Source organism: Sphaerodactylus townsendi, linkage group LG14 (assembly GCF_021028975.2).
Source record: "Sphaerodactylus townsendi isolate TG3544 linkage group LG14, MPM_Stown_v2.3, whole genome shotgun sequence".
NCBI lineage: Eukaryota > Metazoa > Chordata > Lepidosauria > Squamata > Sphaerodactylidae > Sphaerodactylus > Sphaerodactylus townsendi.
In genome coordinates this window covers 40,242,359-40,261,048 of record NC_059438.1, presented here as the reverse complement: position 1 = coordinate 40,261,048, position 18,690 = coordinate 40,242,359, and the positions used below count along the sequence as shown (strand labels likewise).

Sequence of the window (18,690 nt, the reverse complement as noted above, 5' to 3'; positions counted from 1 at the left end):
TCCCTAAGTTATTAGTTGGGAAGCATCTCCTGGGAGTGGAGTAAGGAGCTAGGTGAGTGAAACATGGCAGGTGAACCTGACAGTGTGTAGTTAGATGAGGGAACCAGGGAACGAGGAAACTCCCCTGGGAGGGAATTTGGACATAGCCTCGTCCAGGCAATAAACTTCTTTGTAGAACTTATCACTATTGGCCTGCTGCCTGGAAAAGAGAATGGAAGGGTATCTGTGATGGACTAGGCTTTTAAATTGGTTAATTTTAGTTCAGCCAGAGCAAGAGCACCAGGTGTTAACCAGAGCGAAACCTGATTGGCTGGCTGAGATGCAGTAGCCAGGAGCCACAGATAGGGTGCGCTGGCTGATATAAAAGCAGGAAAAGCCGGTCAGAAAGGCAGAGGGGAGATTTTGAACAGATCAGAAAGATCTTGAAAGCAGCTTGAGAGCTTGTAACACACAAATGGTGTCAGTCCTCAGATTCAGTCAGGGGAGATCGTGTCTAAAGGCAGAGAGACCCCTGGCCTAGTTGGTACTGTGCCAAAGAAGCCAATGGTCAACCACTTCTGACCAACCTTTACTTCAAAAAACCTATCATGAGACAACCCAAAATGACAAAAGATATAGTGCTGGAAGATAGTATCCCTCGGTCACATGGTACTCAAGTAGCTACTGGGGAAGAGTATACATGAAATTGAAAGCTTTTATGCAAGCATCCAGGAAGAAATTGACCACACATCTAAACAATATGTGCTAATAATCATATGCGACTGGAATGCAAAAGTTGGAAGAATAAAATAATTTGCTACAAACTTTGGAGTCTGCAGCTCCCTTCCAGCAGCTGTGTACCAACAGACCTCCTGCTGAAGGGAACCAAATTGGCACTCACCAAAACCCCCTGATTTTTCCATTTAAAAAAACTGATAGAAATATCCTGTGAAAAAAGCAGGAAAAACTATTTTCCTCTGAAATCTTCTGGGCAGAATCACAAGGGCAGATCTGGGTCCTGCGAAGGATCAAACTGCAAATCTGCTAACGGTACAAAATGGCATCCCTATTTCCAAATGACACACTGAATAATTTAAAGGCTGCTGCTTGCAAATTTCTCAATTTGAAATGCACGCTCAGAAAAGCCCAGGCTGCCGCTGGAAGGCCACGAGCACCCGGTTCGAGGTAATTAAGGAGCAGGCCACCAACGTTAAGACAGTAATATCGCCCCATCTGCCAAATCCCACATTCAGCGGGCGCTCTGCCTTTTGCTTCCTGCTGCTTCTGTTACCCACCTGATCCTTAGAGACCTGCTTCGATGGAGCGTTTATGCCAAGTTTTTCCAGGGGATAGACAATCTGTCGTCTCGGTCGCACGGGAACCATGTAATGAAGGGCAGATGTCAGGGAATGGGCGCAGGGATTCTGGAACTGAAAGACAAGCTCTATTTTAGCAAGAGAGAATGTCAGAAGAGCACACCGCAGATGTCTGCAGCCGGACTCTGGGAAGAGAAGCATCCTTTATCCCCTTGATTAAATCCGAGAGAAATATCAGCAAAGAAATAAACATGCTGAGAGCGGAGGAATGGATGGCAGCTAATTCCCAACGCTAATGAAGACAATTATGAGAGTAACTGCATTACCATCTCGGTGGGAATGACAGATAAACAAGTGGTTTGGTTTATGGGATTCTGCCGCACAAGGAGCTCCCCAAAGGACGCTTTCCTGTACCGCAATCATAAATCATCTTCACCTGACCTCATTAAGCAGCGTTTACGTGATTGCTGATTGCCTCCAGTTGCTTGGCGAATGGAGGGTTAAACAATTATATGGGGGGGAAGCATACGGATTGTTGCTTTTATCCAAATGAGGAATGTTAATGAACTATCATAAACATGAAGGGGGAAGGGGGGGAAATCCTCATATTTTCATCCATATAGAATTAAAAACTCCTTTATCGCACCACCGGTTCAGCTTAAACACAGCAGAGAAGTTACCGTTTAAAAGAAGGAGCGATATTACAAAATAAAGGACACTAAATTTTTTGCAACAGTCATTGGCACATTCAACCTGCTGTTAAAATAGAGATGATATGACACAAAACAACACACACACACACACCCAATCTTCTTGTGAATGGAAAGTCTTAGTTGGTTGTGGTGGGTTTTCTGGGCTGTGTGGCCGTGGTCTGGTAGATTTTGTTCCTAATGTTTTGCCTGCATCTGTGACTGGCATCTTCAGAGGTGTATCACAGAGATAAGTCTGCAGACAAAATCGCCCCCCACGTGACCAGTTCTCAGGGCGCCCTCTTTGGGAGCCCTCAACCCTGCCCACGTCATCATCGACATGGGCAGGGTCGAGGGTGCCCGACTGCCGCCCCCCCTTGCTCCCAGCTCCCAGCCGGCAGTCCCCCCTCTGCCTGGCGCCGCTGCCTCCCGCAGCGCAAGAGGTGGTGGCACCGGGCAGGCTGCAGTTGCCATTCCCCCTCTGCCCAGTGCCTCCGCCTCCCAGCACTGGAAGGAAAGGTGAGTGGAGGGGACGAACTGGAGAGCAACCACTCCAGCTCGGTAGATCTTCGGGGCCATGGAAAACAGGTCCAAATAGCTCCTTGGGTGGTAAAGGTTGCCGACCCCTGCTCTTGGTGAACTTTGCCTCTTAACACATCACACAGGTTAAAGGTGGGTACTCACTGCATATCAGATATAACACAAAGGAGTTAATGGGTTCCCCACATTCTTGTGTGTATCGTGATCTTATCTCAGTTAGGATAAGACCATGATACACATGGCAAAGGGGCTTCAGCTTCCTCGTGTGTCGTTTTCCCAACCCAAAACAATCTCAAGGGGGCACTATTGGGCCTGCTAGGGAAACACATGCGCATTCAAGGGAATATGTGGGTTTCCCCTGAATGCACCCACACACACAAGCCTTTATTGGCATACAAAACAGGACAATATTTTAAAACAAAACGAAGTTGAAGAAATGCAGTTAAAATTACTAATTTCCAGTAAAGAATTTGCAACAGTTTCACAAAAGAGCACATCAGAGCTGTTCAAGAGATTGGGTATCTTATAACACTCATGCCACTGAGAACATTGCAAGAAAATGGAATTCATGTATTTCATGCGTATCTTATTGTATTTAGGGCATACAAACAGAGAATGGTCAAGTGTTTCAACCGAAATCAAATCACATGAACAAACTTTTTTAGAACGTTCCATATTCTTGAATCTTCCCTCCAGGAGAGATGATGGCAGCACATTACATCTTGCAGTAGCCAAGGCTCTCCTCTGGGTGGGATTAATCAGCAGACGAAGATATGCTGCCATAATTCCACGCTCGCATGGGATTAATAATGTAGTCGGAGAACAGGTTGTCTTAGCAGCACGAGTCAAATTATGAAAATCAAGATCCAAGAGCCTATTCTTAACTAGTCTGAAGGCTTCCACCTTTGTGAGCATAAGGAGTGATTCCAAAGGGAAACCAATAGCTTCAACCTTTCTAAACCCTGAATGCACCCCAACCCTGTGACTGTTGGGCAAATGATAATTAGTTTGATGCTTCTTGATTCCTTCTGGCTCCCAAGCTTACAAAATGCATCAACTGAGTGAATTTAAGAAGAAGAGTTGGATTTCTATCCCCCCTTTCTCTCCTGTAAGTAGACTCAAAGGGGTTTACAAACTCCTTTTCCTCCCCCTGCCTGACAACAAACACCCTGCGAGGTAGGTGGGGCTAAGAAGAACTGTGACTAGCCCAAGGTCACCCAGATGGTGTGTGTTGGAGTGCACAGGCTAATCTGAATTGCCCAGATAAGCCTCCACAGCTCAAGTGGCAGAGCAGGGAATCAAACCCCGTTCCTCCAGATTAGAGTACATCTGCTCTCAACCACTACACCACTGCTGCTTTAAGAGGGAATAGGAGTGTGCTTGTACAAAATCCAAATTCAGACAGTGCTAATAATTGAGTTTTCCTCAAGCCCCCTCAAAACTGATGCTTACAGATGTCTGACTAATAAAGGACACAACATATGTGAGAGGAAGAAATTATGTTTGGTGAAATAAAGATTTTAACATCTCTACACCTCTATGTTACCGAGGTTGGGCACAATGCCTGTAAAAATAAATCTTGCAATGGCCAGGTGACAGATTGTAACAGATTTCCTAGCAATGGTATAAGGGTAACCATATTGTTGATAGACTATGTGACCATTTGGCAATTTGTACCATTCGTTTATGTAAATTAGGTTCCACTGTTCTTACTTAGAAAGGGTTGTTTAGTCTTTGATAGGCTCCACCACTCAACTAAAAGGTTTCAACATTTTCTGAAAGGGTACATTCTATACAAAAAGCTCTTCACATCCATACTAAAAATTCTGCATATAAAGGGAAATAGTTCAACATTCCTTCTTTTATTACAAGCGAGGGGGAGGAATGGGATGGATTTTAACACACAATTTTAGACGGAATAAGATGCCTATTGAATAAAACTGAAGGTTGGGCCCAAGAATGTTATTTTAATGGAACCATGGAAGAAGAAGAAGAAGAAGAAGAAGAAGAAGAAGAAGAAGAAGAAGAAGAAGAAGAAGAAGAAGAAGAAGAAGAAGAAGAAGAAGAAGAAGAAGAAGAAGAAGAGGAAGAAGAGGAAGAGGAAGAAGAAGAAGAAGAAGAAGAAGAAGAGGAAGAAGAGGAAGAAGAGGAAGAGGAAGAAGAAGAAGAAGAAGAAGAAGAAGAAGAAGAAGAAGAAGAAGAAGAAGAAGAAGAAGAAGAAGAAGAAGAAGAAGAAGAAGAGGAAGAAGAGTTGGACTTATAAGCCCCCCTTTCTCTCCTGTAAGGAAACTGTCTTATTGAATGTCTTATTCCCCATGTCTTATTCCCCACTCAAAGGGGCTTACAAACTCCTTTCCATCCCCTCCCCCCACAAACACCCTGTGAGGGCTGAGAGAGCTCAGATGAACTGTGACTAGCCCAAGGTCACCCAGCTGGCGTGTGAATTCTCCAGATAAGCCTCCACAGCTCAGGCAGCAGAGCAGGGAATCAAACCCAGTTCCTCCAGATTAGAGTGCACCTGCTCTTAACCACTACGCCATGGATCAAAATCTTCTTCCCTTAGGACATAGGTGTGAAACTCGCGGACCTCCAGATGTTATGGACTACAGCTCCCATCATCCCTGCCTGCATCATGCTGGCAGGGGGTGATGGGAACTGTAGTCCATAACATCTGGAGGGCCGCAAGTTTGACACCTGTGCCTTAGGATTTTGAAAAAAAAAAAGGTTGGAGAAACAGCTCATGGCAATATCAATGGGTTTGCTACCAAATACCCTGACTTCAAGAATTGGGTTAGGTTAGACAACAAAGTAAAGCTCTTCTAATGTTATGATTCTGTGCTGTGCTTGAGCAGCCACTCTACCATTAAATATAGCAGCAGCTCTGCTGGCCTATATCCATCCTTCTGTGCACAGAATGTCCCCACTTTCCTCTCTATTCCTGCCTCCTGACCCTCAAAAAGATTGTTCTCAGGTTGCAGGACCTGTGCGGGGGAACAGCTGCATGGATCAGTGGGCAGATGTGAGAAGTACTACCGGGGTGTCAAACTCGTGGCCCTCCAGATGTTCATGAACTGCAATTCCCATCAGTCCCTCCCAACACGAACATTGGCTAGGCTGGCAAGAGCTGATGGGAATTGTAGCTCATGAACCTTCATGAACATCTGGAGGGCCGCGAGTTTGACACCTGTGAAGCAGAGAGTGAAACAGCTCCTCTGCCCTCCTCCAAATGCTCAGCTCTGCTATAGGGAGGAAGGGAGTTTGTTAACATGGGCCTCCTCATTCCAGCTTTTCAACCACACAGTCTACTCTTCTGAGCAGGTCCTACAAACCTGGGAACCACCTTTCCATAAATCAGAAGGGACTGCAGGAATGGGGAGAAACACAGGAAAACATTCCATTCTATGCTTGAACAAATGGATGTACAGGCCAGTACATTTTATAGCAGAACTACCAGTAAAACAATCTCACTGTGTAGTGGAACATGGAAATCATCCTGTGCTTTCTGGGCATGGGTGGTTGGAGAGAAGCCAATATATTGCTGTGATTATCCAGCTATTGTGGTTCAACTGTTCAAAGCACTTTGCAGCAGGGGCGTAACGAGGCAAACTGTAGCCCTGGGCAAAACCTGAGTTGGATGCCCCCCCATGGGCGGCCACTCCACCACGACCAATTTTTTTTTTGCACCAGGACATTGGTGCCTGCAGGGGGTGCATTTTTAGACAGCACCGTGTTTCAGTTGTTTGAAACTGCCCTGATGGGGATTCTTCAAAGTTTGGTGTTTATAGTTCAGTTATGGACCTCAGCGTGCCCCACCCCCCATTCTTTGCTAAGGAGATGGGGGCTACCCCTTTGAGGGTCCATAACTTTGGACCCCCTGAACCAAACTGCACCAAACTTGGGGGGGTCCCATCAGGACAGTCTCCAGATGATATCCTGAAATTTTGGTGCTGATATGTCCAAAATGCACCCCCTGCAGGAATATCCCAGAAATTTGCCCAAGAATCTTTGTTCTGCATTGAGTTTTCTGCATTGCTGTCAATGGGGGTTGCAGGCTGGGGGGGGGGGGCAAATTTTTGAAGGCACAGTGTCAAAACTTTAATGGTCTCATCAGGAGACTGCCCTGATGATACCCCCCAGGTTTGGTGCAGTTTGGTTCAGGGAAGCCAAAGTTATGGACCCTCAAAACTGAAGCCCCCATCTCCTATTAGCTCCCATTGGAAACAATGGGGGATGGGGGCACCCCCTTTGGGAGTCCATAATTTTGGACTCCCTGAACCAAACCTCACCAACCTTGGAGGGTACCATAAGGACAGTCTCCTGATGATACTCTGAAATTTTGGTGCTGCTAGCCTAAAAACTGCGCCCCTGCAGGCCAAAAATGGAAAACCACTAAAAATACCCCAAAACGAACCCTGCATTATGATGCCCCCCACAAGGTGGTGCCGTGGGCAGCTGCCCACCTTGCCCAATGGGCATTACGCCCCTGCTTTGCAGACAGCATCTCAGTAACTTTCAGGTAGGCCAGGTATGATCGCCACATAGCAGAGCAGAGGGGCGGACCTGAGTTTGGAGCTGTTCCCCACACTTGGCTTACTCCGGATTCTCATGGCAGTCAATCCACAAGCATTGGAATCAGTTTAGGCACAATTCTTCCATACATCTGCTCAACCTCTGTCATTTCACAGTTGTGGAGTCAGCTTGTTTTCTTCTGCACGCAACTCCAGGAACCAGGATTTTCAAGGAAGTGTGCTGTCATCATAAGTGGCGTCATCAGTGGCATCACAGCACCCCCTCCCCCACATTTTTTATTTTTGCGCATGCTTATATTGGCCGAATCCCCACTTGAAATTTGCACGCAGATCCAAACCTGTTCGTTGTGAACCCGTGTCCTCTTCATCGGAGTTTCTCCCTCCCCACTGCAGCCAGCACACAGCAGGCACACCCAGTTGCAGAACTCTTAGAAATCCCCACTACCAGGCGAGCTCACTTCGCCGGCCTCCCCTGATTGGCTGGCGTGCCTTGATGGGGCGGGACCTTTTCCCACTGCGGAAACGTACGTTGTAGGGGCGTGATGAAAAAACCCAGTGTGTAAAAGTTTAACGTTTAACTGTTTAACTGTGCAAACAGTTAATCGTTACCTGTGTAAACCATTAACAATTTAAAGTTACACGTTTGACTGTTTAACATTTGCGTCCCCTTCTGCTGGCCGATCGCAAAAGTGGAAACCAAGGAAAGGCTGTGCACGCATCGCAGCACTGATTGATTGCCCGAATTCTGCGTCACATTCCAGGGCGGGAAACGAGTCAGGGTTTCAATCCTAATCCCTCCCCTCAGGTCAGCTCTGAACCGTGTTAATGGGGTCTATGCCACTTGCAACCAGGTCCTGCCGGAACGCGGATTAATGGGGAGAACGAGTGCCAGAAATGGAATCTGCCATGCGAGCAATGGGGAGGTCGTCCCTCAAACCTGGTTAGTTTGTGTTCTGAAACCTGGCTAAGATGGTAGTGGGGATTCGACCATTGATACTGTGGCTGCATTTTTTTTAAAAAAAATGGCACTAAAACATTCATATATCATTGTTCTACTTTCCCGTATATGTTACCTTGCCTTTTGCAGTCTGGGGATGGATTGGGTAATAGAGACAGGTTTTGTAGGACCTCCGAAGTATCTCCTTCATGAAATGCTTTGCGTAGTGGTGAAAGATTGGATTTAAAGCAAAATGGTATAAATGGCCATGATCTTCCCGCTGGTGATGGTTGAAATAAATGAAGTCTTCAACGTTGTAGTGTGAGCGAATGTATTCAACGTCCTGAAAAACATGACCGTTTGGGAGAGCAATTTACCAAAACTACACTGCTGCATTTAAGTAGCTGCATTGAAAACTTTGTGTCCCTTTCATTTTCAAGGAAGGATGCAAGAGTATTATGAAAGAGAGAATCTACTGGGATGAACACCTGTGCCAACCCCATTTGTGCAAAAAAATTTCACTAGGGACCAGTGGTTTGTTTGCCTCGGGATGGGGGTACCCTCTGTCCCCGGGCGCCACTGATCTGGTCACGTGGGGGATGCAAAATCGGCCCCTGTGACCAGGAAGACGGCAAGGCAGCAGGAAGTCCTGCTGCCTTGTTTTCTTCTGGTGCCCTTCGCACCCCCATGTCATCATTGATATGGGCGGGGCCAAGGAAGCCAGAGGACCCCCCCAAGCCTCAGCCCCCTCCCGGCTGCCGACTCCCCCCAAGCCCTGCCCCCCTTTTCTATATGTCAGCTATGATTTGGGAAAACACTTAATTTATTAGTTTCAAAATTCAGTTGAATTCAAGGTTCCTAGAGAATGATGAATGAGATAATTACATAAAATATACTCAATGCCTTTGTAAAGATACAGTTGTTATTCTATTAACTCATCCTGTAAGGATACTCAGACCGTTTCTGCACGGCCACGCTCAGGGGGCGCGTCGGCATATATGATGCCGATGCAACCCCCCGGGACCGTTCGCATGAACGGTCCCGGTAGGGGTGGGGAAGACGGCGAAGCCTGCGTGGAGGCTGCGCCATTGCCCGAACACCTTACCGTCCTTCCGACCTTCCGGCGGTGTGCCGAGAGGATTGGTCATACATGCCATTCTGACCACACTCCCCCAATTGTATCAGGACGAAGCTATCATCTTGGGGAGACATGAATGACCAAACTGGGAGGATTTATAATGTAATGTGAATTTAATTTGGCGCCCTCTGATCCAAAGAGGGAAAGAAGAATGATAATTAAGAATATGTACCATTTCATTCCTAATGATTGCTATTCCAACTATCTGTTTCAAAACTTCTGCTACAAATGCCTGAACTGGTGTTCCATCCTGAAAAACAAAGCACAACACATGTATAAATTCTTTTCTCAAATAATTCAATACAGTAAGTTATTAAACCAACTCATCCCCCATCTTTCTTTCTCCAACATCAGTTCATATAATGTGCTTTGAAAAGGACCTGTGTAAGTCACTTGCAGCAAAACTATACAAACACAAAAACCAGCAGAAATTCAAGATCAGCTAAATTATTGTGGCATTAGCTTTCTTGAGCCCCTGCCAATTGGCCATGCTGGCAGGGGCTGATGGGAATTGTAGTCCATTAACATCTGGAGCACCACAGGTTGGTCACCCCTGGGATAGAACTTCCTTTCCGGAAGCATCAAGCGCTCATGCCAGGAGCTCCTTTTCTGAAAGTTCTTTGGTTGTAATAGTTGAGCTGTCTATTTTCCTACTAATGCTTTTGTCAATGTTGGGGTCATCTTACTACTACGCTGAATACTGGTAACCAGATGAAAGCATCTGTGGCGGTGTGTCTTTTTGCTGGTGTTAAAGAAGCCTTTTCCCCACTTACCTTAAGCCCCGCGCTACTCTCCTCAAGTAGCGCGGGGCCCAGCTGCACTCCCCCCTTCAGGGGCGGCAAGAACGCAGCCACCCCGACGCTGCCTCTCTCGCGCCCCCGCAGCGTGCGTAATACCTGGCGCCTTTTCAAATGGTGCCTTTTGATGACCCGGCGGGGTCGTGGGGAAGCCGGGGCACGCGCCAGGAATTGCGCGTGCTGTGAATTGCGCGCAGCAACCCTCCGACAAGGGTAAGTGGGGAAAGGGCCAGTGTATTGTTTTAATTGTAATGTCTGTAAGAATAATGATTTTGAGAGTCACCTTTAGCTTCATTTCAGAAAGACAAGATGAACATTTTTTTAAAAATACTAAACACAAACAAATCAACACAGGCTGTCCCTCACCTCCTTCCAACCTGCCTGGTGATGTAAAGCAGAGACAAAGAAGAATTGATTTTCACCCAATTGATTACTAAAGGTATATGTTTATTTTTTTAAAAAAAATAGGATAACCAAGGAATTAGATGTTATTTAATCTAATAGTAGATAGTCTGATTAGACATAAAAACTGAACAATCGGTTCAGAGGATTATAAACTGCTAGAAATGCTACATTATTTAATAATTAATTGTATTCTTTTGAAGGAGAAATCGTCAGAGTTGGGTTGGGTAAAAGCCATAGCTGCAACGGCTCCGTATTCAGCTCCTGCACCCCACGATGAACAACAGCCTTCAGCACCGCCTTACTCTCGTGTAGCAGCTTACACTGGGCCCATAACCTGTCACAGAGTTGGGTTTGCGCTAGAGAAAGCCTGTTACAGAGGCCAGCAAGGTGCGGCTAAGCACTGGCTGAGCACAGCTGAAAGCAATTACCACTGCACACAGAAGTTTAACTGTGAGGAAAAACTTTATCAACAGTGCAGATATTTACAGTGCATACAAGAACTCAAACAGCAAACGGGCAGCATGCCCTGCAGCAATAGGTAATCCCTAAGAGCTAGTGCTGGTAAGCAAGCACTTCTTTTATATAACAAGTAACCAATCATAACGAAGAACAGCTGACTGGTTTCAGCTGGTTCTGACAAGGTGCTGGGAGGAGAAGCTGTCAGATTAGATCAGTGTGATCTACTTGTCTGCTCTCAAGATGTGTACAGGTATTTTGGATACTGTAACAGAAATCGCTCCTTATATAGACAGATTATAGAACGAATTTATTTAATTGCATCATTTTTTGTATTTAGGTATATTTTAGATTTACAATTCTATTATATATTGTTTGCTGTTGATGCTATTACTTATGTAATTAATCACAAAATGCAAAAATAAAAGTTATTTAAAAAAAAGTAATTTTCCCAGCAGCCAAAACTAACTGCAATCCTAAGAAGACTCACACCATTCTAAGGGCTAATTGCAATGGACTTAGAAGTGTGTATCTCTCTTTTGGGTTTCACTTTAAAAGAATGAAGGATGTGTAAGCCTACATGTGGCATTTAAAATGTGACAGTAACCCACTAACTGCCGTTTGCACAGGACACCCATGTAACACTGAAAGAATACAGCAAGAATGTGCCGTTGAAGTGGCTGGTTGAAGGTTTTCACAGCCGGAATCGAGTGGCTGTCGTGGGTTTTCGGGACTGTGGTCTGGTAGCTTTTCCTCATAACTTTTTGCCCATATCTACGGCTGGCATCTTCAGAGGCAGGTCATGGTAAGATGTGTTCCTCTCCATGGCACACATCTGACCGTCAAATGTTAGGACTTGACAATTAGATCAGCAAAATCTACTTGACAGCTTGGCTGATGCAATCCTCCACCTTTCACCTAGTTTCAGGTGGGTGATGCAACCATGACTACGCACATCTAGTGTGATTGCATCACTACTCCCTGATTGGTTGTATATCTGTATATATGTGCACAGAACAGTTTGCTCTGCGTGTGCTTTGGTTATCCAGTTGCTGCGCTGCACTCTGTCAGACTGTTTTGTGATGTTGGAAACAAGGAATAAATCCCTTCTGTTCTTTGAAGTGAACAACGTGTGGGTTCCTGCATTTTCTTTTCCTTAACTCCTGCTGTTACCACGACTGCTGCTGAGTGGATCCTTCTCATGAAATGCCTCTGAAGATGCCAGCCACAGATGCCAGCAAAAAGTCAGGAGCAAAAACTACCCGACCTTGGGCCAAACAACCCAGAAAACCCACAACAGCCAACAGAACAACTTTCAAGTTACAGATTTTGGAAAGGGATTTCTATGTACAAATGAACCCTTGCTCATCATTGCAAGCCCACAGTATGAAATTCAACAGAAGCAATATAACATGCAGCGTGAAAACTTACTAGATCTCTCCGAGCTAATGTGTAGTTGTTTAAGTCATCCAACATACTTCTGTTCAAGTCTAGGGTTTTGATTAGCACTTCAACAGCCAGAATGTCATTAGATTTTGCTGGTCTTACAATAAAAGATCTGTTAGAGGAAATAAAGAGTGTTCATTGTACACACAAGATATGCATCCCCAAATAGTCTCAAATTCCAGGTTTAAATATGCAGGCATGTTTGCATGTCACATTCATGCCAGATCATCATGGCTACCTCCAGTGAAATTGTACGGTCTTGGAATAGGACTTGGAGAGGCAGCGTGGTGTAGTGGTTAAGAGAAGGTGGATCCCAATCTGGAGAACCGGGTTTGATTCCCCACTCCTCCACATGAGTGGTGGACTCTTTATCTGGTGAACCAGATGTCTTTCCCCACTCTATTGCTGCTGGGTGATCTTGGACTAGTAGTCACAGTGCGTTCAGAACTCTCTCAGCCCCACCTACCTCACAAGGTGTCTGTTGTGGGAAGAGGAAGGGAAAGGAGTTTGTAAGCTGTCTTGAGTCTCTTTACAGGAGAGAAAGGTGGGGTATAAATCCAAACTCTCCCTCTTTTGTATCACAGCGTTGTTTCATTTTGAAAGCTCTTTATTGCTATTTTTAAGTATCCTTTAGCAAACAAACTTCCAATCCAATCCAAAAACCTTTATTAGGCATAAAACCAGAAGTTTCCGGCCAACCCGCTTCTTCGCCATCCCTCTCCCACTCACCTCGTCGCCTCCATCACCCTGCTGGCCTCTGTAGACCCGCCCACACTGCCCTCCGACCTCCAGGGGTTGGAGGACAGTGAGGGAGGGTCTACGGAGGCCAGCAGGGTGACAGAGGCGACGAGGTGAGTGGGAGAGGGACGGGGAAAACAGCGCATTCCTGGCGGTGCCGTTCGCACCGCGCCGCCGGGAATGCGCTGTTGTTCCAAAAACCTCCCTCCAGGAGGGAGGTTTTTGGAGGCGGCCTGACGCTGCCCTGGGGGAGGGGAGCCAGTTTGGCGCTGCTGCGTTTTGGCAGCGCCGCCTGTGCGAACGGCTCCCTGGGGACGGTGTTTTTGCCATCCCCAGGGCGTCGTTATTGGCCCGTGCGGAAAGGGCCGCAGAGCAGCATCCGCAGATACAATTAGCTGTAAGATGCAGGTTCTGAAACAACACCTGCAAAATAGGAATCTACTTTTGACAAACCAGACCCATTAGGGGAATGATATACAAGGGGCGGGGGAGTATCTTTTGCCTGTGTAAGTTCACTTGCTACCAGTGAGGAGTTAACTCATTCTAGAAGTCCAATTCACACGACTGTTCAGAAGTAAAGGCCCAATCTGGAGGACTGGAGAAATAAAGTCCAGCATTTATATGTAATGGACAGAATCTCTTTTAATTTAAAAGACCGGCCAACTGAGGAGTATTATACAGTATAGCAGCCATGGACTAACTACGTAGCTAGAATTAATAAAATGCCATCTAATCTGTTAAGTACCAAAACTTTTTAAAAATAGTGTTTTTCGTTTCTGGTTTTCTCTTTCTCTGTTGTTGAGGTAATTAAAACAAACCAATTTTCTTTTTGTATAATCTTAATAATATAATACCGATTGCAAAACGGTAGGGGGGAAGTCAGGGGGGGGAATAAAGTGGGAGGGGAGGGAGGGGAGGGATATAAGGGATTAAGGATTGACAGTAAACTGAGTAGCAAAGTTAAGATATATGTAGAACTAGCGGGCCCAGCCATGCGTTACTGTGGCTCAGTCTGGTAAAATGGAAAATCCCGGTCTTTTCCTTTTTTTTTTAATGAATAGACAATTGTTCTCATATGTAAATGTATGTAACAATGATATCTCCTTAGTCTCTTTTGGAAAATTGCAATAAAAACAATATTAAAAAAAAGAAAAGAAGTAAAGGCACTGTTATTAGTATGCAATGGAAGAAAAGCATCCGGTAAGTCTGGCAGCCTATACCATGCCTTCTACTATTCTTCATCCTTCTCTGTTAAGTAGCATTTGCCATCCACAGGCGAAGTTTCCAATTCACAACCTTGGCTAATCAGCTTTCCGTTTTGTGTCTTTCCCCTTCGTTTTTCTTTCTGGGCACTCGCGCATTTCCTCAGCCACCCTCCCCATCAACATTCGTTTCCACTGAGCCTGCTTTTCAGTCATTTCACGCGGCTCACTTTCCGTTCGCTTGTCTTTTGCAACCTCACAGGGTAGAAGAGTGAGTTGAGGGTTGCTTTTTATATTTTTTTCCTCATTTGGGGAAGGACTATTAGAGGCTTGGCTCTGGCTTTTATGTAACTCAGAATTATCTCACTGCTCTTTGGTTTCCGGCTCATGTTCACAATTATAGTTGAACATGAGAGCCTTGGGAGAGAAATGACTGGTCTAGCTATTTGCACCCACTCCAGATCTTGCCTGCAATGCCTTCTATGAAAGGTTTCTATGAAAGGTTTCTCTCTGGAGGATACTGTCTCTGGGGAAGAACAGGAGGAGGAAGGATCCTGAGACCCACGAAGAGGGATCTGATTTACGGAGCAAGCAAAGCAGGCGGAAGAGAAGCGATGCTGGTGAAGAACTCCGCTTTCAGTATCCAAAGGCAGAGCCTCAAATTCAAAAATCCCTTCAAGGCGAAACCCAGCCCACCAGTGATGGGATCCAAAAATTTTAGTAACAGGTTCCCATGGTGGTGGGATTCAAACAGTGGCGTAGCGCCAATGGGGCTGGGCGGGGCACGGCAGGGGCGTGGCCGGGCATTCCAGGGGCGGGGCATTAATAATTTCTCTGTTACTGTAAAAAACTCTTACTGTAAAAAACAAAAGTTCCTAACTTCTCCTCTAATTGACTGCCTGTCAAATACTTAATACTTTCAAATACTTAATTTTGTTTCTAGAAATCAAAAGAAGGAGACTTTCCTTAAACAAGGAACTTTACCACATTTCTAAAACATGTTTTTAAAACAGCCCAACAGGGAGAATGATCCCATTTTCTACCTTCGCTAACCAGCCACATAGGAAACAACAGGACTTCATGATTTTTGGACCTAATGGAATTTCTAACGGAAAAGCGGACCCAATTAGTAACCCCCTCTCAGCACACACCAATAATTAGTAACCCACTCTCGGGAACTGGTGAGAACCTGCTGGATCCCACCTCTGCAGCCCACTAACCACATAATGGCAGCCCAATAGATAAATATGCTGATTTCGATACTTCCCTGGCAAGGAGGGGAGGCATCGCATTTCATCTTACAGGCTACAAAATTTTGATCGGGGCTTAGTGAGTCCTTTGGGTTAGTGAGTCCTGCTATAGGGTGCATCTATTATCTGAAAGGGATTGGGCCATTTGGGAAAAGGAGGTGGGGGCCATCCAGTTGACGCTCAGTACTTAGTACTGATTTAAAAATCAGGAGAAAAGGCTACTGCAACACGGCCATACAGCCCGGAAACCCCACAGCACCCCAGTGATTCCGGCCATGAAAGCCTCCGACAATACAATAAACTGGTTCTGGTGGGTTTTCCGGGCTGAGTGGCCGTGGTCTGGTAGATCTTGTTCCTAACATTTCGCCTGCATCTGTGGCTGGCATCTTCAGAGGTGTACCACCAAGGGAAGTCTGTTACACACTGTGTTCAGTGAGAAGGGAATGTTTTAGTGGGGTATAAATTTCGACAGTACAATAAACGATTCTTTGAGAACTGTTATTATAGCAAAATATGATACTAACTTGAGCAGTCCTGAACGATGGAACACATAAAGTTCCTGGTCCAGCGTACAAATGCTAAAGGGAATAACCCGAACAAAGTTCTGGATCAGATAAAACTCTGGTACCATGTGTGGCACTGTGATGATGCAGAAGTCTCTGTCCTTGGAAAAATGGAGAAAAAGAAACAACATACCACAGTCACTTCTAGAAATCATACGTAAACTGTTTAACAAAATAGTTCAAATTAAAATAAAGAGAACCACGATGTCACATATTCCAAGAATGGAGAATTCAATCAGAAAAGCCCCTGAGCGGATCAAGCGGCAGATCCGCGACCAGTGGGGAATTCTGCCTGGCTGCTGCATCGCCTGGAGCAGCTGCAGTGGGGACCATGAAAGCTCAAAAGGTCCCGAATCAACCAAACCGGTTTGTACCTACTTCAATTGTGAGGAATCAACCATTTTAGTTTCTTGGTAAATATAGACCATTCCTTGTACAATTCATTTGAGCACACAGTACACTCCTACCAAAAATGTTTTTGTTTTCCGCAGTACAGATCCTCAACCTGCAATCTATGCCTGGATATAGGCATGGGAGGCTTAGAGGTGCTAGACAGTCCTTCTACATCATATTTGAATGTTTGGGCACCAACCAGGACAAACGGTTTGTACCACCAATCATCCAGTGTTCGGAACTCTGCAGATTTTTTTTTTTACAAGGCAGCAGAAACCAAGCAGATTTGCTGATTTTATTTAACATTATATGATTAGACCTGGGCTCTGAAGAATTGGAATTTAGCATTCTATTTGTTTTTGTTTTTAATCACAAAATGAGAAACTATCACAAAATGAGAAAAGACAATACAGAGAAAATGAGAAACGACAATACAGAGAAAAAGATACCTAAAATATGGCATGCAGGAGGGGTAAGAATCTACAGACCATTTTCTATAGAACCTGCTTCACTGATCAAGTATGCTTAACACATTAAATTTTCTAAAGCAAATTTGTAAAATGTGACTATTTTACACATACTTACTGGGAAAAGTTTGAAAACAAAGTTCAAGAAATCCAATGACCTGTAAAAAGAACCAAACATTTTAAAGAAGCTGTGGAATGAACTGTAGTTCTCCAACCTCCTTTCGTCCACCTCCCCCCCTTCGAGAAACATTCAACATTTACCATCTACAAAGGCAAAAGCTACACTATGCAAGAGAATCTGAAATTATTTCATCAATTGCAGATTCTCACATTTAACATCAGTCTCATCAAAAAGAGGCTAAGTTTTGTTGAAGGCTTTCACGGCCAGAATCACTGGGGGGTGGTGTGGTTTCCAGGATGTATGGCTGTGTTCTAGCAGCATTTTCTCCTGACGTCAGATGCCAGCCACAGATGCAGGCAAAATGTCAGGAAGAAAATGCTACTAGAACACAGCCATACCGCCCGGAAACCACACAACACCCCAGAATTTGAACTTCTTGATGAAAAAGGCCCTAATTAACACCAACCTCTAACTCCTTCCTTCTTGAACAGTTTTCCCACCTTTCCTTATTTGGAAACTTTCTTAGAGTCCAGGAACCCTCCTCTGGCACAGTGAGCATCAAACAGAAGTGGGAAAAAATGGAGGACAATTCCTCAGTGGCTTGTGACTTGTCCTAAAGGAGAAAAGCTTGCTGATATGCCCTGGTACACTTTGAGAGAAAAACTGAGGCACCTTTCTCTCAGGTAGGCAAGACTTTGTTTTGCAAACAATCCCTCAATAATAGAATTGGTAGTAAAACTCCTGCTGCATGCTATGAGGTTTTGCCAATCTAGCGTATTCAACTTTTTATTTATTTATTTATTTATTTATTTATTCATTCATTCATTCATTCATTCATTCATTCATTCATTCATTCATTCATTCATTCATTCATTCATTCATTCATTCATTTTAAACCGCCCATCCCCGAATGGCTCTGGGCGGTGTACAGCAGGCCTGCAATAACAATACATAATAACATTAAACACAGCAGGCTAAAAACAACATTGTACACATAAAACAAAGGTGATTTAAAACAATGACAAATGTATAATCATAAAACACAGCAGCAGCAATAATATATGGCGCCTGATCCCAAGGCCGGGAAGGGACAGTACTGATTAAATAGTATATCAGGCGTGCCAATGATGGCACGCAACACAAGGGCATCCTAGAGGGGGAATCCGTGGCTGGCCTCACCAAAGGCCCGGTGGAACAGAACTGTTTTGAGATTTTTATTGTTTTAAATATCTTTTGTGGTGTAGTTGAAGGACTCTAATCTGGAGAACCGAGTTTGCCATGAAAGGTTGTCTTGACTCTTGACTCCTCTTGTCCCTTGCACTGGGGAACTGTGTGTGGCTCCATCTCCTGTGGAAGCAATTTTGTGGTTGTACCCCGCCCCCCCCGGGTGTTGGAATGCCCAAAGTGCTAACAAGCTCAAAAAGGTTGGGGAGTAAGAGTTCTGTGAACCAGTGGCATAGCTCCAATGGGTCCTGTGTTGGTGGTGGGCGTGGGTGTGTGGGTGTGGCGTGGGTGTTCCGGAATGTGGCGTGGGCATCCTAGGCATGGTGGGGGCGTGGCAAGGGCGTGGATTGTGCCCCGGGCGCCATCCCCCTCACTCTGCCCCAGCTGTGACCATAAAGCCTATTCTCCAGTATAGCCCACGTCAAGATCAGTAGCATCTGTATGAATTTCATGTCTTCATTTACAAGATGGATATTCTGCCCTTCGGTCATGATGAGGAT

General features: G+C 45.1%; 1 protein-coding gene across 1 annotated transcript in view; it reads right to left on the bottom strand.

The window, feature by feature from the left end:
- CFAP61 (cilia and flagella associated protein 61) overlaps positions 1-18,690 on the bottom strand; it is a 172,523-nt gene that overhangs the window by 115,318 nt on the left and 38,515 nt on the right. The window contains exons 12-17 of the mRNA XM_048515371.1: positions 16,964-17,003; positions 15,947-16,086; positions 12,218-12,344; positions 9,301-9,378; positions 8,127-8,333; positions 1,275-1,409 (exon numbers count right to left, since the gene is read on the bottom strand). Coding sequence (XP_048371328.1) covers positions 1,275-1,409; positions 8,127-8,333; positions 9,301-9,378; positions 12,218-12,344; positions 15,947-16,086; positions 16,964-17,003 — 727 coding nt within the window. The remainder of the gene's footprint in view (positions 1-1,274; positions 1,410-8,126; positions 8,334-9,300; positions 9,379-12,217; positions 12,345-15,946; positions 16,087-16,963; positions 17,004-18,690) is intronic.